The following is a 24007-nucleotide window of genomic DNA, read 5'->3' on the forward strand; positions in this document are numbered from 1 at the left end:
GAGGGGTCGCACCCCGTAAATTTTTACTGGTCCACTTAACTTTTCAAGGGAGCCTTGCAAATGAACTTTATAATACGGTGATGAACTATAATATGATTTGATAGGGCCCTCTATCTTCTACCAGGCTCTCCCTACATTTTTGGGTGGTTACGGGCCTGTTATGATAGAAACAATTTAGCGGTTTACTGTGTTTTTTCGTTTGGGCATATTGCAGTTTTATATATAACGCACTATAATTCCAACAAGCGAAAAAAGTTTCTTTGTATCAACAATAAATTCTTAGTGAAACAGACAAAAATATTACTTCAATATTTTCTACATACCAATATAGAGTAACAGCATAAAAAAGAAAAATCATCACAGCTTATGAAGTATTGAATAGAATAATAAATATGCAAATCGGGATGGTGACCGACAGCCTGTCCGACGCGGAGCAGGCAAGAGAATTTTAAGCAAGGTGACCAGACGTCCCTTTTTCCCTATCGTTGTCCCGTTTTTTCTCATTCTCGAACGGAACGCCTAAATGTCCCGTTTTTAAGTAAAAATGACCTAGGTGTCCCGTAATTATTATTCAAAATATAAATCGTCAATGTAAATTCTACTCTCTTTCGTACCAACACTCGTTGCCAAGGTTCAGCCGTGTCTAGAACTTCTGAATTTCCAAATGGGAATTGAGTGTTCGTGGTTCAAGTGGGAATTCTGAGTGTTCAACTAGTTAAAAGAATTGTTGGGTAGAACTTGCAATCGGGAACCATTATTTGTTGTGTGGTACACGTAAAGTTAGAAACGGTGTGTTATCACTCTTACTTGTGTATTTTGTAAATTGAGAATACTGCTGAGTCCCAAAATGCAATCTGGAAGTTAGATATCCCCTCCCATAGCCGATTCGTATACGTCCCGTTTTCGCAAGTGAAAATTCTGGTCATCTTGATTTTAAGTTCTACTCCGCGTCGGGCCCACGTGACCGACACCCAAAAATACTTTTTTCTTCGTAACCGTCACTCTGTGTGAATAAATAAGATAAAAAATAAATGTTTTAGAAGGAATAGGAACTTACGGTAGTAATGGCCTGAATGGAAAGAATCCATCGGAAGGCTCGGCAGTCAAGGAATGACGTCATACTCTAGGAGGTGTTTTGTTCACGAATTCAACTGGAAATTCGTTGCTGTGAAGTTAAATAAAGTAGGATGAATGGTTAGTCCAGTCAAGGCTCTCAATCTCGTTTCTTTCCTCTAGTTGTGGCTCACTGTCTTTCACATCCACAGCAGCATTGGTGAAGAATGCCGTTATCAGCAGAATGCGAGAAATGTCAAAATGCACACTTGGTAAAAGAATCCGTAAGTACTCATTTCCCTTGCAGCTTGCTATATCAATGATATTCAACTGGGGAAGTGACTGACAAAACAACCGAGAACTGGTCGCCAATTTAAAACTTTTCAATACTCAACCACCGGGTATCATAATTTAATAAAATGAATTAAGTTAATTGCCAAATTTAATATTTATATGCATTTCTTCAATGGTTATTCAATATCGGACTTCCGAAGATGTAAACGAACTAAACTTATTGACCGCGCATATGGCGACAACTACCAGTCACTACTTCCTTTCAGTTTTAATTAAAATAGAAAAAGACTGAGAGAGATACATAGGAAAGTCAAGGGGAAGGTAAAGGAAACAGAGGAAGAAGAAAAAGTAGAATAGAAGGAAGAAAGAGGGTTAGAAAGGTTTTGTAATGGAAATATATTGTGTCGGAAAATGTTACAGGAGAGGTTTATTGAATGATCTGGGGGGGGACAGAAGAAGATAAAAGGGGGAGGAAAAGAACAGGTAGAGACAAAGAAATGCGGGATAATCATAGAAATATAGTAAAGTAACTTAAATAGGTACAAGAGGTTCTTTATATTCCCGTTCTACTACCTGAGAACCAAGTTTGAACTGATTTATTGCTTGACAAATATCTACCTATATAACTCTGACCTGGATCCAGGTAAATGCATCAGTTGAAGTCACCTAAACCCAGCCCAGATAAAATAATCTTTACTCTCTTATTGAATTTTGCAATGAATCAAAGTAGTATTTGAGTTAAGGGAAAATTCAGGTTATAAGCTTATTATCAATGAATTGGAGTTCTTGAAGTTTTTGGACAAAATAATTATTATCGCTAGTTCCATTCCATTGCTTCGGCTTGCCTTATAGAGCCGTTTCGAATTCTTCAAGCATTAGTAATCTTCATAACCTAAGTCCACATAACGCATTTTCTACATTATATTTGGTCTAGGAATTAATTCGTGCGGTTGGTACGCACACATTGAAGCTGTAGTACAAACACAAAATACATAAATACCTTAAGAAAAATATTGTCCATCGCTAGCCACCACTTTCGCCCATCTGTCAGGCAATGTACGGATTCCGTGGCGAAAGAAGTCCTCATCCTTGGAAGCGATCCAGTCAGAGACCCATGTTTCGATATCTTCTGAAGAAGTAAACCGCTGTCCAATCAAATCGTTGTTCATGCAATAGAAAACGAGTAGTAGTCCGAAGGAGCAACGTCTGGTGAATACGGCGGGTGGGGTAAAACTTCCCATCCGACATTTTCTAAATAGGTTTTGACCGGCTTTGCGACATGTGGGCGAGCGTTATCATGTTGAACAATAAGTTTATCATGTCTGTTCTCCCATTCTGGTCGTGTTCTGGCCAGAGCTTGCTTCAAACGCATTAATTGTCGTCGATAACGTTCTCCATTCATAGTTTCACCCGGTTGCAGCAGCTCATAGTACACCATACCTTTCATATCCCACCATATGCACAGCATAACCTTTGCACAGTGAATATCTCGTTTTGGTTGTGATAGACCTGGTTCACCTGGTTTCACCCAGGCCTTTTTTCGTTTAGGGTTCTCGTGATGGATCCACTTCTCATCACCCGTAATAATTCGATGCAGAAACCCCTTTCTGCTCTGTCGTTGAAGCAGCAATTCGCAAATGGTTTTTCGTCTTTCAACGTCTCTGTCTTTCAATTCATGTGGAACCCAATGTGACATCTTTTGAATCATTCCCATGGCTTTCAAGCGTTTGGAGACTGTTGTTTGATCAACGCCTAATGCTGCTGCAAGTTGTTCCTGCGTTAGACACGAATCCTGCTCGAGCAATGCTGTCAATTCTTCGTCTTGAAATTTTTTGGCTGTCCAGCTCGCTCTTGGTCTGCCAAGCCGAAATCACCACTTCTAAACCGTGCAAACCACTTCTGACACGTTCGCTCAGCTAGAGCATGGTCACCATACACTTCCACCAAAATACGATGACTTTCAGTCGCACTTTTCTGCATGTTAAAGTAATGCAGCAGGACACCCCGCAAAAACACTTTATCAGGCACAAATTGCGCCATGTTCACTTAACTACAAACTGGTGTTGTTGACGCTTTAATCCACTGCCCTATACTACGAACGATACGCGATGACAGGGGTTTGCAACACATGTGTGGATACACGGAACTGTGGGACGCTCCGTTCGTTGCGCCATCTCTTGTCCACCCGCACGAATTAATTCCTAGACCAAATAATATAACTTACTAAATTTGATCAAAATGGAGAAAAGTTAAATAAGATTCTCTTCTGAAAGAAAAGGAATCTTCAAGTCGTTGTTCAACCCATATTGAGTTTTAGGAAACTATCAAATAAGAGTAGATAGGAGTCCCTACTGAAATTTACCCAGACATCTTAGAAATTAATTTAACTAATGCATAAACCACGTATACCTTCATGTTCTGTTCTTTATACTGAAACTACACTCACAGAAGGACTATATTGTGAACAGGTTACCGGACCTAACTCTGCAATGAACGGAAAGGGAAAATTTTAAATTCGATTCCCTAACTGTTAATTTGTAAAGCTCACAAGACCGGAAAACCAATTCACTAGCACTTCGAACCTGTCCTGGGATGTTTGTGATTCCCAACATGGCAAACGAAATTCAATGCTTTGTAGCTTCCTGTTAGTTTCTCAGATAAAATTCGGATTTTTCGGGGCTCCACTTTGCTTGTACGATTTTTATATCATAATTTAGACGAATATTACCTGATTTTTGTAACTTCTCTTGCAAAACTTGTGAATTTTGGTCAGCGGTGCTGTGCAGGATGTTAACTCCACTACGGTTCTCGAACAAAGACATTGTAGAAACGCGCCAAACCACTAAGGTTGCATCTAGTTTCCAATCACAACGCAGAAAATTCGCGCGGCGGGATTACAAAACGAATAAAAAAATGTAAAAACTGGATAAAACCAGATTTTGGTAGGATATGGATGTCTTATCGGGACGAAGGGGGTCTTAAGTATCCTACCAGTTTTCAGATTGGTGCAACAATTCAGACAATTCTATCCAAATAGTAATATATCAATTACATTGAAATAATAATGCATATTTTGTAATTATCCAAATGAGATGTCCATACTGAGACGAAAAATTACGAATAAAACTAATATATAAACAGAAGAAATTGTTTCCCGACAACCTACATACTTAATTATTTTGAGACTTCTAAATTAATTTTATTTAAACGAAGACAAAAGCAGAATGTAAACTAAAAAAAAAAAATATACAGTAAATACGATTATACCTTCTATTGTTATACAGTGAGGTTTAAAATTATTAGAGCTAGTATTAAAATACTTATATATAATACATACACTGTAACTGAAGGGTTACATTCAATCATGATTATTTTTGTTTTAACTGTCAACTCGTGAAGGAGACTGTTGTCCTTTCCTTTGATCTACATTCCTTTCACATGATTATCATTTGATTTCTTATAAAAACTTTGATTTTGTCGATCAAAATTAATATAATGACAACTGTAGGTTACGCATGTTTCATGTAAATATTTCTCACATATCAAACACTTAATCTTACCATATTCTTCTTTTGTCTGTACAGTAGTCATTACACCAACAGGTGTCGACATTCCCAATTGTTTTCAGTTAAAATTATGTTGCGATATGGTTTTTCGCTCAACAGATGTCGGTACTGTCAGCGCGGTTAATAAGATAAGAAAATGGCAGGCGCACGCTTGACGTTCGAACAGCGTAAGTACGTTTTGAAGTGTTTTATCAGGTTTGGGTATGATATCGATGTGCAGCCTCAGTAGAGAGGGGAGTTTGGTACTGAACTACCAACCTGAATAACAATCAAACGCATTGTTTACAAGTAGTAGGCGCATGGAACGATTTGCGATATTCACAAAGAAAGATCGGGAAGAAAGCCTACAGTAACAAGTCCTGCTTCGTCGTGTCTCGTGTAGGAGAAATTTGAAACATCACCATAGTAATCTACTGCAGAAATAGAAAAAAAGAGACATACTACAACATATTAAATTTCAGAACAATTGTCAATACCAGAATCCTGATACAGGGTGACAAAGAGTGTGTACGTTTTTCTGGAGGACTTTATTTCTTTTAGCATTTGATTTCGATAGTTAAATTACTGCAGATGAAGTGATTCTGCAGTTTAGCCGGTTTTTCTTTCGTAGAGGGCACGGTGTCATCTTTACTCAGTACACGCGTTGAGGAAAAAACTGAACTGAACTAGGCAGATGACCCCTCGCACTCCTCTATATATTTCGGACGTTCGCTAAAAGGTTTTCGTTCCTGAAGTTCTGCAAATGAATTTAAAACTTGGCTATTCTCTGTCTATGATAGATTTAAAGAAGAATAGATGCTAGAGTCAGATATTATTAACGTACGCTCTGGAATCATATCCTCGTTCCAGAAATATATCAATGTGGGCCAGAATCCTGATGATGTATTTGATATGTTTCTCCATGTTCTGTGAAATGGAGTCCCGAACTGAAAACGGGTTACAATTATTTATTCCCTTGTTTAACATAAAACAAGAATTGAACTCTCTGTTGTAGTAGCCTTTCAATGATTTCAAACAGGTTCTGTCGAGTGGTTGGAGATATTGGTTAAACGAGGAGGACGTCGTTACTACTTACTCAAGAATATTAATATCACAAATATGTAACAAGTATGTCCTTCCAGGAATAAAAGAACTTTCCTTGGTGGTTTGCGTGAAAGAATTCTTCTCCTAACCACGACAGAAACATATTGTTAAATTCTCTCTGTGTAGGGGAAGGTAGAGTTTGGTAGAGTAAATAATCGTTCGAAATCACCTCCCTCTGATAACTTTAATTATAAAAAAAATCCTCTATAAATAGTATTTTACAGAAATACTGCCATAATGTAACTTCTCTAATATAAAGTAGAGATAGGTGTGACCTAAGGCATTAGCACCCTAAGGCAGGATCTCCACAGAGGTCCGCAGCAAGAAAAATGGAGTGGATTGGGAATCTCCAATGCTCCGAAGCAAGCAGAGAGAGTGTTGAAAATCACAGAGCTCCGCAGTAAGCTAGGTGACTGAAGTTGGGAATCCCGGCAAGGTTCCGAACTCCATGCCGTAGGCGTCGGAGGACCACCGATGGGCAACTAGAGATATCTCGCCAAAAATTGGCGACCCAGCAGCGACCATCATCGGTGTCCCCACTTCCGTTTGGAAAATTATACCACCAGCGACACACTAGAGGCAGAGACGCGACGAAACGCCAATGAAAAACAAAATTACTCCCCCAAAATATGTTAAATCGCCTGTATGCGTAACTTGTTACATTAAGGAGAGTCTAAAAAAAGTAAAAAAAAAGTAGCTCAGGGTAGGAGCGAACCAGCAACCTTTGGATTATTACGCGCATGCTCTTCCGACTTAGCCACGGAGGCGACAGAGAAAACGTCGCTTGTAGATGCATAAATCGTTGAGGTATTTCTAATTTATCTAATCAGAGTGCTCCTGTAACCGTGTATATTCGACAATAACCGTGTATATTTGACAATAACCGTTTGAGATTAGATTAAATCCGTTCGCCATGTAATTTTATAGCAAAATAACGCGCGTCTATTTACTTTCCATATTCACTTTCAAATGATTGGCTACAGTTGTCATCTAAATTCATACAATTATACACACTCATCTCAAGATCTTTCACTTCATGATGTAGAGGCAGGGGTTATTCTTGACCCTCGGAGCTCATTTTAGGAACAATTCGTCAGGAAAAATAATATATAACAATAACCGCATGCACAAGACTGGCGATAGTTCGTGTTGGTCTCTTCGCGATTCTCCACGACAAATCGAAGAAGCGCGGACCAAAATGAAGTCCTCGCTGCTAAGCGGTGGAAACTTCAATACTCCAACTCTAGATATCTCTTTCGACTCGACGAAACCCTACCGCCAGCACACTAGCGGCAGTCCTTCGACTCGTCACCATAGCGACGATCGACATTTACCGGGAAGTGGGCCACTAGGTGTTGGCGACGTTTACAGCATGGAGAAGCAAGCGAGAGGAAGGAAATTCTAGAGTTCCGAAGAAAACTAGAGGCTTGGGTTGGGTATCTCCTAGAGTTCCCTAAAGGAGATTTCACCAGCAGAGACTGATGACTGTCATGGAATCTTCTTGGCTATATAGGAACTCCAGTGTGACCATGGGAATGCTATTCCCTCGTCGTGATGTGACTGTTGTCTTTGTCATCTACAGCTTAGTACTTCATAGTAAGGTGCACGTGGTTGCTCTTTAAAAATAGAACATGTTGGGTGTTTGTAAACACAAGCACGTGATACATTACAATATATTTGTGTTAAATTCATGTTCATTGTCACTTTAATTCTTGCTGTCATGCCATCTTCATATTCTGTTTGATTTCACCTTCTAAAGATGTAAAACGGTGGAAAGAAGTTCCCTTGTGAATTACAAAAACCAACCATTATTATACTTTATCCTTTCTTCCCAATTGTAGGTCTACAGACGTGTCCTGTTCTGTTTGTAGCAATATCTTATTCAGAAGATTGACACCGTGTAGTCTGGATTCTTCAACACCATATGGAAAGACTCCCAGTTTTGGTATTATTTCATATGGGTCTTCTCTGTAAAGTACAGAATGATGGGATTTATGATTTACATTTCTTGGAATCTATGGTCATGCTAGCCCGTCAAGTTTGAGGGATAACGTTCCTCAACGAGCACACTATCCAGGGAAAGGGTAGGAAGGAAGCGTCCTGAAACTTATAAGTTAGGTACCACCCCGGCAGTTGACTGGTATGGATGACTAAAATCCATTAGAACCTCACTTACGATGGCTGGCCTGAAAAAGGATTTTACACTTTTTCGACCGAGTGCCCCCACCGGGAATTGAACCCGGGACCGTTCGCTCGAATGCGAGAGCGCTAAAGACCACGCTACACGGGGTACCAGAACAAAACGGTATTTATTACGATGACTCGTCTCATTGACTCCAAATATCTTATCACGAATTGTTCCTTCAGCTGTGTCCATTTATTCTTTACTCCTTCATCCAAGCTTATATCTGCTTTTCTGATCCACCCTTCCATTCCAATCTCTCTCCTGTCACTACACCTACGGTAATATCTGATGGACTAGTGGAAATGCTTCTCACCTTGCAATAAAGGTATGATGTTCATCTAAAAGCTCATTTAATTTTTGAAAACAACTAAACCATCTAAGAGAAATGAGACATTTTTTCTCCGATTTCACTTGGGCGTCTTTCCTAATTTTAAAGTAAAGGTTCCCTAGTATATGACGTAACATTCTCCTACACGAAAACAAAAAAGAAACAAAGAAAATACAAAGGAAAGCGTATGAAATTTTATGAAAGACTGAAATTCTGTTGCATTTATGCTTTATTCATGTATCTGTAATTAATTACTAGAGCAACCCAAAAGCATAAAACGCATAATAGCGACTTACACATATGGTTGGCACCTTAAACACGGTTGTGGTTGTCTAAGGGTCCAGAAGAAACTAATTTTAAAATCATAATAAAGCATAATTTTAGAAAATAAAGAATAAAGCATAATTTAAAATATATAGCACAATTCTTGAAAAATTCTGTTTAGTTTAACCTGCAAGTTTATCCTGCAAGTTTAACATAATATTTTTAACACCAATATTTTCAACGCAAAATCATTGAGAACGTAACAATGGAACAATGAAAAGCTTAATTTTATTCCTGTAAACTTCTTTTCGGTGTAATACTTTGATGTGGAGAAAAAGAAGTAAAAGAAGAAGAAAATTTTCCGCCAATATGGTGATTGCAGGTTTAGATAATTGGATTGGATTTCAGCAGCGATGCTGTATCAGACGTGGACATTCAGCTTAACGTGAAATTGGAACCACATGAGCTCGAGTTGGAAATCAAACTCGGGACTTCTACGCCTAAGGCTCATACGCTATCCACATAGCTGCGATGGAGCTCGGCAGGTTTAGATAAGCATAAGACTACTATAAGAACATACAAGAAACTAATGGAAAGGAAGAAAATAAAATGCAAAATAATATGATTCAGCAGGAAACCTGGGCATATATATTGTCAGCCATTTCTATGATTTCATCTTTCCAATATAAAATAAGATAGGAAGACTGATTTTGTCTCTGAATTTAATGAACAAACATCATCAGAAACACAAGAGGAGCTATATGTGAGATACACCCAGTACTACACCTCAAATGCGAATTGGGTTACCTGAATTTACAAATGCATGCGACTCGATAAGACTCTCTTCCAGGAATACATTTTAAACTGTTATTTCTTTGTTAAAATACTGATGGTTAAAACTGTCCATCGACTAAAGAAAATGTTAGGAAAGTGATTGGCAGAGGTAAACTATCAACAAAGATGCAAAGAAAACGTAAATTTATTGAAAAATAATTTGATGAAATTATCAGCAGAAAGGCTTTCCTTTGGATGGAAAAAGGGATAAAATTGGGCGGACGAACTTTACTTTGGTGTAAGTCATATTTTTTCCCCTGAAAAACACCACTTTTCTGGTAAACAAAACAGTTGCTTTCTTTATAACTAGAAATTTCACAATCGTCTCTTGAAATTTGCCATCTTTCAAAATGAAGCTCAGACTCACTTCATATCTTCTGTTAGCATACTAAATTATCCAGATATAGCTTTTGTATTAAAGCCTTTTTTTGAAGAAGAAAAGATAATAAACAGTGCATGACGTAAGAATTTATTGAAATGTTAAGGTAAGAATGTTGAACATAACGGTGAAGTGATGAAATGGTTTTTGAGTTGCATTGGTAAAATGCTGCTTCTAGCATTCACTGAACAACAAGAAACAATTTATTAAGACTTTGGCACTGTAACGGATCAGAGATGTACATATTGAGAAAAGGTGAAATATCGAAGCTGGAAGCATTTGAAATGTGATTTTGACGCACAATGTTGCACATATCATGGACCGAAAGGAAAAGGAACGAAGACATACTAAAGGAAGCTAATGAAGGACGACAGATTATAAAGATAATAGTGAAAAGAAGAAACAGTATGCTTGGTCATCTTATTCGGCTCTCCGATTAGATCACCATACTGAAAGAGGGAAAGGCAGAAGGAAAACCAGGAAGAGGAACACCAAGGATAGAATATCTAGATACAATTACGGAGAAGAGACCCTATGAAAGTAGAAAATAGCTATCCGAAGGGAAGAAAAGTTTTAATTTCCGTAATAATTGTCCAATAACCAATGGATGAAGTGAACAAGATGAAGAAGCATTCAATGATAATGGTAAAGATGGATGGATGGATGTCACGTAGGTTATAATATTTTGAGTTTCTTCGCTGTTCCTTAAGAAACGATAACTTTGCATTGATTTGACTTACATTGACGAAGCAATGCTTTCCTTATGTTCACAAGCACTAATCATTCATTTGTTTTGTAGTTCAGACTCACACTTGCTATTCAACGAACTTATGAAGTAGCTCTCACATGAAAGTTCTTATTAAATTGTAGTGCCCTTAGTAATTGTGTTATTTTATAATGGTAATATTTTTAAGTAGTATTGTTAACTCTCTTTTGTAAGATCTGGCAACATTGATACTTCCGCTTCTGTGGGGGTAAGACGAGCGGGTGACTTCCGCTGTACTAGGAAGAAAGAGATTGTGTACCGCATGGCTTCTCGATATCTGTAAAAATGAAGCCTAAAATTATAGTTAACCTAGGCCTCTCGTAGCCATCCTCCTTTTATTAGTAATCAACAGTTTTGACAGAGCAACATTGAGTGTAAGTGAAGCTTTACGGTTACTTTTTCATCATAATTTTGGTGTGCAATTTCCAAGAGGAATTTATAAAGAAGAGAAAGTGGTCTCCCACGTGTTTTGTTACAGTTACAAGTTTTGTCTGTCAGTGTGTGCCTCTCCATTAATTATATTTCAAGTTTCTGTGTTCGTCCTAGTGACATTCTCCATTTAATACGATAATGGCAATTTTCGTGAAGTTTTTCTTAGTTGTGATAATGTATGAAATCATAATGAAGCACTAAAAACTTCTGTGGGAACCCGCCCCATGCACGCTCTGTCCGGTATCATATCAGTGAAGGAAGCAATGTATTCAACCTCTAGCACAGAATCATCAAGAGTCCAGATCTTTACAAGGATTGTAACGAATCAGCAATGTACCTTCCCAGGAAGTAACTTGGTCTTCACGTACAAACGACTTAAATGCTGATTCCCATTCATATATTTGCTACAACACTACTTCCTTGAACTTAAACATGTACTTCAACAAAATGTGTCTTCTTTACATTCTAGTGTACTTGTTACTGTACCAAGTATTGGATTCTATAGCTACTTATGGCATTTTAGTAGCAAGTAGCATGTTTATTCCAAACCAATATCCTTTCATATGTGTTGTTGTGAACCAGTGCAGTTTCTTAAGTGAGCAGTATTAGTCTATTAACAAGCAGCTTGTAGAGTGGTGCAGGATTTATGTCAAACGCATATTCAGTTGGAATAATTTAGAGGCATTTTAGTGGCCCATAGCCCAGGTGAATGAGCAGCATGAAGAATCCACCCGTTATTTTCGCCGCCGCTCGCTCAGTGTTTAGTCGAGCGACAATGCAGTTCTGGGACATGTTATTTTACACCACAATACATTTCTCTGGAGTTTTTCATACTTTTTTCCATTATTAAGGAGTTACCTTGGAGCCCCCTTTGGTTTAGCTCCGCCCAGCCTTGGCTCAGGATCAACTGGTAGTGAGATGAGATGCTGTTGTGTTAGTGTTTCTTATATGAAGATGGGCAGTTTAAAGGTGTTTTCCTGATAAAGGTTGCCTTCGTAGCAACCACATTCGTCATTTTTGATGAGTATGTTGTTTTTAGTTATGTTCAATTATGTTTGAGCATGTTTGTGCGTATTAAAGCTCATCTTTGATATAGCCTGTTAATTTAGCAGGCTCAGTTAAGCTCTTCGAAAGCTTACCTTTTCTAAGCCCTCGTTAGTGTTTATAATGTTCAGTGCTCTCTGAGTTGAGTGAAAGTGGCATATTAGCCAGTGCTTTCTCATAATAATAGTGAATCCTCCAGCTATCTCTCCACGCTCATTTCAATGGTGTTCTTTGAAGAACTGTGTTTACAAGTGTGGTGCACTACTTAATTATCTTGTTTTTTATGTTGCTTCATAGCTGCAGTAAGCTGTATCCTCTCCTATTTGTCAGTGCTACTTCACGAACAGCTGTTTTGTGTTCTCACCGGTGCTAGGTGTCCCTTATAATCTCCATATAATGTTGGCCACTCGCATTTTAGTGCAGTTGTGTTGTTTACCCAAAAGTGTCTTTCTCTTATCTTATCTTATTGAGCATCAATCCTGAATACATGCATCATTCATTAGTAAGTATGCTTTGTGCATATTCTCAGGTAAGAATCACAATGTTGAATAAACAAGCTTAACGCTACATGTGTTCATGGCAGCTTCACTCTCACCGGGGTGGAGCATAATGTTGCCAGTTCAATCAAGAAAAGGGCACAGAATGCCCATATGTGGAATGTAAATCTCATAGTAACAGGTAATCAGTCTCAATGGGTTATTAGATGAATGTGTATAATTTTACTGCATACCTTTTCTTAGTGGTAACAATTTTAATACTGAGTTTTGCACTTATGTTTGGATAGTGCACATGTAGGCGCGCACCCGATGGTGGGTATACGCTGGCTAGTACCTTATAGCTATATTATTATCCTTGAAGTCTAGTTGCAGTGTACAACAATTAACAATTATGATACGATATTATCTTTTGCATAATAAATTTAAACTATTTCTTTCATTATCTTCAGAAGTGACAATTCTTCTGGAATTTGGTAAGAATCTAACTTGCATATTATTATGAAGTGTGTTAATGTTTCAATCATTATACAAGGGAGGTGAAGATGGTTGTCCCTCCTCAATTGTTTATAGCTGCAAGAATTTTGATGTAATCATGCATCAGTAACTGAATGCTTTCACGCATGATTTTTTTTTTGTTTTTATAAATATACGAATATATGTTCTCGTGCATGATAGTATATGTACCTGTTATAAAGTACCTGTTCTATATCAAGCTTCCATGGCCCTAATACCAACTTTTGATCAAATAATAAATAATCTTTTCCATTTTAAGTGTTGTTGTTCAAGTGCAAGTCCCTAGTAGCTAGGTAAGTTTAATTTAAGGTTAGCTATTTCTAAATTATGGTATACGCAGGAGCAAGAAGAGGAAGGGGGGGTTTGTTCATGCCTTCTCGTAGAGCTGGTGTGGGCAAGCCTCGTGTTGTCGGACGTTGTCTGTGCGCCCTATACTTCATTGCCATATCATCTTTCACAGACTGGCGACCCCTTGATACTCAGTTTTCTGGGTTTTCTTTAGTCTGCGTTCTAAGTACGTTAGACGCCTTCCGCTCTGTAGCACTCAGAAGTCCCGGGCCATCCTCTGGGGCGCTACAAAATGTCTTTGCCAACGTGAAGAGTGTTTTGCGTCGATTATAAGATGGTACTCACTTACCGAGAAAGGAAATACGTTTAAGAAAATCGTCAATACAGAAAAAACCCTTATTCGTCCGAATCACTATATATCAATAGCATATTTTTTTACCCTCGACCCTAGCAGTAGAGACTAAATATGTTTATGACTGGTTGCAATTTGAGATTGTTCAAACCTTCTGGTGCATGTATTGTGTATTGTAGTAATAGAAGAAAATTGTCACTTTGTGTGTAGATAAAAATAAAAAGATAGTTATGTTTGGGTTCCATTTCATAAGAACATGAGGCATATTTATTTTCAAGCACTACGCTTAAAAAACACGCAACTTTGATCACAAGAAAACAGGTGAGGTTCGAAATTGGGCCACCCGAATGTGACGTAATTTCACGTGGTATTATCATGGGGGTAAATGTGGAACAAAGCCAGCCCTATAGGGCTTCTAACAGTGAGGAAAATTTTCCGGGAAATTTTCCGATTCACGAAAACATACTCCACTTATTTCTACATCGTTGTTTAGTGAAGATGTGAGGTGGAAAATTTTCTTCTATATTTTTCCGGAAAATTTTCCATTCTTAACAAATATCAGTGATTAAGTAACAATTCGTCAATATTCATAAAATTGATTGAATTCATATATAGAAACGTTTAAAAGTGAAAGATCGTTTAAAGAATCTGAAAATTTTAATGGCTCAGACAATTTTCAATTTGATGTAGGAACTAGTGGAACAATGTTTCATGAGTCGAAAAATTGTCTGTCCTGTACAGTGATGAAAATTTTCCGGAAATTTTTGAAACGGAAAATTTTCCGATTCGTAAAAACATACTCCACTTATTCCTACATCGTTGTTTAGCCATGATGTGAGGTGGAAAATTTTCCGTTCTTAACAAATATCAGTGATCAAGTAACAATTCGTCAGTATTCATAAAATTGATTGAATTCATATATAGAAATGTTAAAAAGTGAAATATATATAGAAAAGAGAAAGAATCTGAAAATGTTCATGGCTTAAATAATTTTCAGTACTATGTAAGAAGAAGTGGGACAATTTTTCATGAATGGAATGAATAAGTGGAGTATGTTTTTATGAATCGGAAAATATTCATGACTTTTAATAAATTGAAATTTTAGATAACAGAATGGGATATTTGTACTCTACGAACTCGAGGTATGTTCTCTGCACTTTGCATACACACACACATACACACACACAGTGAAAGAGAGAGAGAGTAGTTGAATTGAGTTTAACGTCCCTTTCAACAGCGTGACTATATAAAACGGTACCAATTGCTTAACGTGGAATCCGAACTACATGAGCTCCCGCTGTGAATCGAAGCCAGGTTTTCCATGCCAAAGGCGCGTATGCTAACCGCTTAGCAACGAAGGGGCTCGCAGAGCAAGAGAAAGAGAGAGACGCTCTAAAATTTTATTTCCATACTTGACAGAAAATTTTCCGGTTCCCGAAAGCTAATTGGAAAATTATAATTTGTTGCTGACTAACTTTCCTCTACTGAAATTCAATTTTGTAGCTCTATGTGCAGTTAAATATAGTGGAAAATTTTCCACCTAACATCATTAGACATAATATCCAAAATTGTCAGGCCTATGAAAAGTGTTTTCCACTTGTTTCTACAGACCAATAAAACTTTCCGATTCACAAAAAAGTTGTTTTTACGTCTTGCTTCAAAATGATGAAAACTTTCCGACTCGTAAAAAGTTCTTCAATTTTTCCATATAAGGCAGAAAATATTTGGTTTCATGAAAAATTGTTTAACTTGTTCTTAGATAGTGCTGAAAATTTTCTGAGCCATGAAAATTTTCAGATTCTTTAAACGATCTTTCACTCTTTTAACATTTTTATACATGAATTCAATCAATTTCATAATTTTGAGGAATTGTTACTTGATTACTGATATTTTTTTTAGAACGGAAAATTTTCCACCTCACATCACTAGCTTCTAATCACCTTTGCTCTCTCATATGTGTTTCCTGACATAAGTAAATAACTTTTTATGCATTATATATTACGTACAAGGGCAAATGATTTTTATTTTTATCTTCTTTTAATGATAACAGTATTATGAAAATTTTTTTAAAAAATAAGAAGCTTTCCTTGGGCTGGGTTTGTACCCACGCTGAAAGCAATTTTCATTACTAGCTCGTTCGCTAGCACGCTCGAGCACGAGGACTGACGACAGCGCTTGTTTGATTTGTGCTATATGTATCCTACGTGGCAAGAAGAGCCAGAACCGTCTTGTTGAAGTCTTGAACTGAAACAATCTGTAAGGTCGTTTTCAAAAATGGTTGATGCACTCGAAGGCGTACCATTAAAAACACGTTTATGTTTGTAGTTCCTTTTTCTCAGTCTTGAAGTTAGCCTTTTGTTTTCTTGAGGATCTATTGATCCAATTTTGCCCAAACCACACTTTCTTTGAAAATAGATTAATCGTAACTCAAGGGCAGGTATCTTCTTAGACTTTTCACACTTGCACTTGATAGAAATTAAACATTCACACTAATCTTCTGTCTTATCACACGTACAGTTCAAAATGATAGGACCTTTTCATACTGCCACATAAAATAACGACAATGATCTTTGCTTGAAGTGGGCAATCTTCTTCGCAAATATTGGCTTGCTCAAATCACGACCGTACGACTTTCTCAGTTTATAGTAACTATCATGATACGCAACAACAAGCTGCACGATCCTGTACTGAGTAACGGTAGGGATGGACGCTCTATCATAAATGTTTTTTTTTCTTCTTTCTTGCTAGTATCCCAGCAACTTTTGAAAAGGTCACTTTTGCATTGTTTGTTTGTGGACACAATTGTAGTCTTTCGTAAAAACAAGACCGAAGTACATCTTCATATGTATGCACTTTATTTAGTGGCAAATCTCTGGGATGACCAAAAAGAGCACACTCAAAGTTTTGCCTCGTAATCATCTTCGAAGCTGCCGTTGTAGCGCTACGAAAGATCACCGCACGGAATGCAACAAAAATACTAACAAGGAACCCTAGGTATCTATCAGAGCCCGATTTTCATGAAACTTTGTTTATAGAGAGAGTACCTCGGGAAACTCGCACAGCCAAAATTGTAGCTGCAGAGTCCAAGACGTTGGGACACTAGGGCCCGAGAAAGATTAAAAGTGGAACGTCAGTACATTAAGGACATTGTGAGAAAATGCACGTTTTTCTTTAAAACTAATCATTGTAGCGACACGAAATGAGCAAACATGGATACGAGATGGTCGATATGATCTGTTAAAAGTTATAAAAAGAATATCCGCCATTTTAAAAGAGGCCATGTTGAAACTGGTGTGATTGGTGTAAATGAGAAGAGGGTCATCCGATGCATTAATTTTAACGTAAATAGCCACAAAAACCTGTTGGTGAAGTCTGTAGTTGGATTAAACTATTCCTGTTTTTCTGGTCTGTTGAAGAAGTCTGTTGTGGTGTTACATTATTCTTGTGCTTTAGGTACAAGATGAGCAAAGTGTACCTTATGACACTCAAGCAGATGCAGATTATGGAGCGCTATGAATGGGATCAGTGGAACTAGAAAACCGAGCAAAATATAACTTTAGCACATCATTTGTGTCACAGTCAGCATGTAATTGGTGTGATGTGCTGATATGACGGGTTCAATATTCATAATGATGTCATGGTTGACATTAACTAGTAACTTTTTATTAGACTTGACCTAATTCGAACAGAAATCAGAACGTCATATCAGTCCACCTATAGCGCTCCATACCCTGCATCTGGTCGAGTGTCATGAGATACACTTTGCTTATCTTGTACCTAAACCACTCTACCAGAAGCACAGGAATAATGTAATCCAACAACAGACTTCACCAACAGGTTTTTGTGACTATTTACATTAAAATTAATGCATCGGATGACCCTCTTCTCATTTACACCAATCACACCAGTAACATGGCCTCTTTCAAGATGGCGGATATTCTTTTTATAACTTTTAACGGATCATATCGACCATCTGGTATCCATGTATGCTCATTTCGTGTTGCTACAATGATTAGTTTTAAAGAAAAACGTGCATTTTCTCACCATGTCCTTAATGTACTAACGTTCCACTTTTGATCTTTCTCGGGCCCTAGTGTCCCAACGTCTTGTACTCTGCAGCTACAATTTTGGCTGTGTGAGTTTCCCGAGATACTCTCTCTATATACAAAGTTTCATGAAAATCGGGCTCTGATAGATACCTAGGGTTCCTTGTAAGCACTATAATTCAAGATTATAAAGAACAACTAATACAAATGTAATAACACAGCTAACACTGAAGAGGACTTCTGCACAACGCCACACTTAATCACTAAGTGAGGAAATGACGAGGACGTCACGACGGAATGCGTGTCAAAACTTCGGCATTCAGCATTCAGCAACAATGCTCGAACACTCTCAAAGTCAACCTATCTTGCAGAAGGAGAGGGGAAGTGGGATTACATCCAGTAAATTGTCGGACTGCAGTGAAATATTTCCCTGTCAATCTGCTTCTTTTTTAAACTAATCATTTAACTCATATGTGAAAAATTACCCCAGACATAAAGTATGAAAAAGTCTTTCTTTTGTAAAAAAAAAAAAACGAACAAAAAAAACAGTAAAGTCCTGCAATTGGAAAACATAAAACAAAACAACACACTGTAACTATTTTTATACTTTACTACAATTTATATTAGCGAAAATAAATCATGGAATCGATTAACTATTATTTATTTATAAGACAAAAGAAATTAAAAATCACAAGATTTTCGTCATTTTTGGTAAACTTTAACTGCGATGCGCGAACGGAAGATGTTAACCGATTTCAAATTTTTCTTCTTACTTTTTCTAATCATTACCAAAGGCAACTTTTCCGCGCTATAGCGACTTAAAAAAAAATAATAAAAAGTTTTTTTCGGCCCACCCTAATCTACGTGTGTATTGCTCATGGCGCTTCTAAAAATGACTCCAGTAATAAGAAAAACGTTCGACTCTACTATGAAATACGATGATTGCTATCTTCGTACACCCTTAACTTTCTGTCTTGTAAAAGCATCAGTATAAATTTATGTATTTATTTATTTTCAGACGAATCCTTCAGAATGCCTAATGAAGCTAGACTTGAAATCTGTGACAGAGTCCAACTGTTCCAACATCATTCCTACAAGTAGCGCTATAAACGATGGAATTTGTTTATTACCAGGAAAGGGAAAGAAAGTTTTCTGTCCGGTAAGTTTTATGAATATTTAAAAGGATTCTGCTTACTTCTTTCTCTAGATTTCAACAATTGAGAGTTGACAGAATAGTGATCTACGCTATATTTTACTATATTGTGCTATGAGTGGATTGACCTATTGGGAAATATGATGGTCACATCAGAACAAGGGTTATTTGGATCTACCACGATTATTTTGCCTTTCTTTGAAAGACTTCAAACTTTAGAAATATATTTCTAGATACAAAAATGTTAAAAGACAGAAAAAAATGTAGGTAAATTAAACGAAATATACAATTATAAAATAATAAATAGAATCTAATAAATAATATTTATAATGATGAAACCAAATACGAACAGCTACAAGAATACATTGAGGAAATGTTGCTATTAAGACGACAAATAGATCCTAAGTTGTAATTAAAAACTATGTCATACCCCAAAACGCGGTTAAAGTGTATGCTTTTTGTGTTATGTTGGTGTCAGGAATCACCTCCCAAACGTCGGTATTGTTTTGAAACACCATATATATACACTGCCGGTCAAAAGTTTCCGGACAGGCGGTTCAACTTACATTTTTATGAGCTAATGAATATACATATTCGATAGGAAAAGCAACCAATGCGAAATACTTTGTTTGTGTAAGTCTCTATAATGTCTCAGGAGGACAATAGACGTTTTTCGTTTCTGTAACATGTTTACATGTAGTAATTACGAAAGATTATTGAATTATTGTAAAGTCGGCTATTATTTTAATTAAAAATAACGCGATCAGGATCATGAAATAACTTTGCCTGATCTAAGTACGGTTAAACGTTAGAAGTTAATTCCTTTTACCCCTAGAATATAATTCCCTAGTATATACGCCTTATCAGACATATATAATGTCAGGAGTTTACATTATTATTGAACAATATTATAAGATACAGTACAGTGAAGTTTCGAACAGTGTTTGTGTTGATGTTTTTGCCTCTTCTGAGGGTTTGTTGCCATTATTGTTAGAAATCACGCACAGAGGTAAGATATTAAGTAAAGAGGTACACTTTGGTATCATTGCGCGTTATAATATGGGCTTTTCTATTCGCCAAATACCTTTCAAACTGAAATAGACTCCATCTACTTTTCATGATTCCATCAAGCATTTTCAGCGAAGACGAAAGAACGTGGACAAATATCAAACTGGAAGGTCTCGTATTACGTCACGTACGAAAAATCGAATTATTGTATTTTTGGCAAAATAAATTTGAAACTTACTGCAGCGAAACTCCAATCAGAATTTAATCGTAGTGACCCTACAAACATTTCAGTTATTACTATGAATCGACATTTGAGTGTAACTACACACTGGGTAAAAGTTGATGTGCAGCAACCATCGCAGGTTCAGTGGAAATAAGTAACAGTCTCCAATGAACCCTGAAGAACAAAAAAAAAAAAAAAAAAAAAAAAAAAAAAAGCAGTAGAAACGCGTATTATGGACTGATGAGTCAGAATTTGAAGTTTTTGGACAACGACATCGAGTTTATGTTTGAAGATCTGTTACAGAAAAGATGCGTCCTAACTGTGTAACCCCGATTACTAAAAATAAAGAAGTTTCTGTGATACTTTCGAGGTGTTTCGCAAGTTCTGGGGTTGGTTGGATTCACAAAATACAAGGAAATCTGGACAAAAATGGTTATCATTCCATTTTAAGCAGCCGTATTATTCGCACAGAATTTGATTTGATTGTTTGCAGAATCACTTTTCTGCAAGATATTGACCCGAAGGACACGTCCTAACTTTGTTTTAATTATTTTAAGAAGAAAAAAGCCAAAATAGATATTTGTATCATGGAGTGGCCTCCTCAGTCTCTAGATCCTTACCCCGTTGAACTTCTCTGGTAACAGCTTGGCAGAACTGTACGAAAAGACTATTCAACATCTGCTGCTGATGTGTTTGATATCTGCAGAACGACTGGAATAATAATTCAGATCAAAATCTTCAAAAACTTGTAAGCCACATGCCCCGATTGGTGAAACGAGTGAAAGCGGCAAAGGGCGGTTTCTTTGACGGGAAGAACATTTAAAGAATTTGACAATTTTCTTTGTTGGATAACGTTATTATATTATTCTGATGTTACAACTATCACTGTGTTCCTAAACTACCAAGTATCTTGTCCAAAATTGCACCGTATTACAAGCCTAACTTAATATTTCCCTGTTTTTTTTATCTGTCCGGAAACTTTTGACCGGCAGTATATATATATATATATATATATATATATATATATATATATATATATATATATATATATACCTTGAGGGAGATTATAACCTCTCATATGCTTACGCAGGGAGCTATAATTTATTTAGTGTTCAAAATAAATTATTATATATAAACAATATTGATAAGAAGGATAATGAAAGTTAAAAATTTACTTTTTTTCATAACTTTATCTAACATGAAATAATTATATGTTAACAGATTTCTTGTTGTCTTTTGTTTTGTTTTCTAAGTTAAAGCAAATAATTGTAAATCAATTCATTTTATCTTCGTCAGGGAGACCCTGGAGGCGTTTTACTTTGCGATGGAATACTAACCGGAATAATGTCAAAGGTACCTGCAGGGTATAGCTGTGACAGTACGAAGGCTGGCCTGGCATTTTTATCCATACCACACTATGTAGATTGGATCATTGAGATAGTTAAGAATACACCTTGAAGTAGTTTGTATATATTTACACCCCTAATTATTTACGGTTATTTAGTGCAAGCTAATTTGTATTATAGAAGAATAGAATACATATCACTATTCCAATAAATTGACTCTTAACTTCCATTAACAGATAAAGTAGGAAACAACTGATGAACATGTCTGAGGAAAATGTAAATTTAAAATCAATTAATCTAAGGTTTTTAAGCATTTTTAATCAATAAAATTCCTTGTGCCAAATTAAAAATGTTTCTATTCTTTATTTAGTCATTGAAACACAGAATAAAAGAACCAAAGTTCTATTAAATTATGGTGAAAGACTCAATTGGCAAAATATTAATATCATGTTAACTATCTTAATTTATTTATCTACAGGGTATTTGGAAAAGAACTCCCTAGTTTCAAGTATAAATTTAATTGGGAAATGAATGAAAATTTATATCAATGAGTACATATCATGAAAGAGAATTCCTTCAAGTTTAGTTTAATGTTGGTAGACATCAACGTGGGATCCATTTGAGGCCCTGTACATGTCGAGACGATATTCCACTCCTCGCCACGTATTCACCAACATTGACTTTAGCCAATGACGGATAGTTTTCGCTGTAGGTGGTTTACCACCATACTGACGTCTAAAATTACGTTGCACTATTATAACTGACTCAGTTTTCACAAGCCATATAACACACTGCTCTTTCTGTTGCGGAGTACACATTGTTGCTGAGTTGCTCTGCACTGCACGCCTGCCTGGACTGAACTGAGGAAACAGAAGAAAAAAGACAGCACTGGTGCCGTTTCAAGGTCAAGCAGACCTGCCAGCTGCAAGGGAGCCAAAATTGGAGAATTGATGAATCAAACACCACAAACTAGGATAGGGTATGTCACTTTGTACAGATTCTAGGACACATTAAAACTAGGGAGTTCTTTTTCAAACACACTGTATTAACTAGTTTAAGTAAATTACCGATAATGCCACTAATGCAAAACAGACAAAAAAGGGCCTTGTCTTGTCTGTTCTTAATCCGATTAAGATGAATATTATAGTTATACGCCGCAACACATGCGATCAAGGCGTCTATATCACTGAAAATTGTTATTAGTTTAAAACGTGTACAAAATGGCCCGATCCAAGATAGACGATTAGTCTGTTAAAAGTAGATTTGTTTTCTAAACTTTTTGATTTAAATAGGAATGATAAGCGACTCCAAACATTTTTAAATTTCGTAACATATATTGAAGACTATGTTAAACATAAACTTGTCTAAAGAAAAAATTGTTTTGAAGTATAAAGTAATAGAAAATTAAGAGCAAAACTCCCTTATGCTTATCTACAATGGCGCCAAATTTCAGCCTTCAATACAAAGGGCACGACACAGCGCAAAACCATTAAACTATCTCAACTGAGGTAATAATATGTGATGTGTCTGTTAATAAAGTAGTCGGGTTGTGAAAACTCAAATGGTACCGAATATGAATCGATTCTGGAAACCCAACATTGTAGTCTGATATATATTCTGGTGCATAGTTTGCTTGTTCGAGCATAGTTAAGCACTGCTAGAAACACGAATTTGCTCTTAGACGTTTCAGTTTGAATGATGTACAGAAACATATTCCGAACCTGTGTTCTGAAACTTTGCATATAGCAGAGCAATAACAACATCAATGAAGTCATTATAACTGCTATGCAGATTATTCCAAACTAAATCGCAAATTATGTGTAGCGTTGACACAAAACATAACGCAATCAGTGGCTGCTCGTGCTGTCATTAACGAACGTACCGTAAGGATCCCCACCTTCAGAGCAAGCACCTGTTCCTACAACACGTGCTACTATTTACAAACAATACAAGCAGACAGGAAACTACCACAAGGAAGACACGAAACCAAGACGACGGGGCCCGAGGAGGAACCAGCTATCAGTTTGACCACTGATCAAACAACCAACACCCGCTCCTGAGGTCGCCTTGGACTAGGGAGTTCACTTTTACGTAAACCCGAGGTCGCTTTGGACTAGGGAATACTAACTACAACCTAACCTCGCGAAGCTGCTTTGGGCTGAGGAGATTTCCCGCAAGACTAACCTAAAACCATGCAGGTGCTCTGGAGGCTGCTTTGAGTAAAAGGGGCACCGTGAAACACCTTCATCTTGGGTTGCTTAGAAGGAAAGACTTAATTAAATTGTTATTTGTAAATTCAAAGATATTTATATTGAAATTTTGTAATAAGATTGGTGAAGGGGAAACGCCCGGA

At 36.9% G+C, this 24007-nt stretch overlaps 1 protein-coding gene across 6 annotated transcripts in view; it reads left to right on the forward strand.

Moving 5' to 3' along the window:
* LOC145673518 (serine protease ami-like) overlaps positions 1–22004 on the forward strand; it is a 62639-nt gene extending 40635 nt beyond the window's left edge. For all 6 annotated transcript variants that reach the window (XM_081743291.1, XM_081743292.1, XM_081743290.1 and 3 more), the window contains exons 7-8: positions 18943–19083; positions 21605–22004. In XM_081743291.1, coding sequence (XP_081599417.1) covers positions 18943–19083; positions 21605–21766 — 303 coding nt within the window. In that variant the 3' untranslated portion in view covers positions 21767–22004. The remainder of the gene's footprint in view (positions 1–18942; positions 19084–21604) is intronic.
* Positions 22005–24007: the final 2003 nt, after the last annotated feature.

Source organism: Thermobia domestica, chromosome 16 (assembly GCF_964235325.1).
Source record: "Thermobia domestica chromosome 16, izTheDome1.hap1.1, whole genome shotgun sequence".
Taxonomy (NCBI): domain Eukaryota; kingdom Metazoa; phylum Arthropoda; class Insecta; order Zygentoma; family Lepismatidae; genus Thermobia; species Thermobia domestica.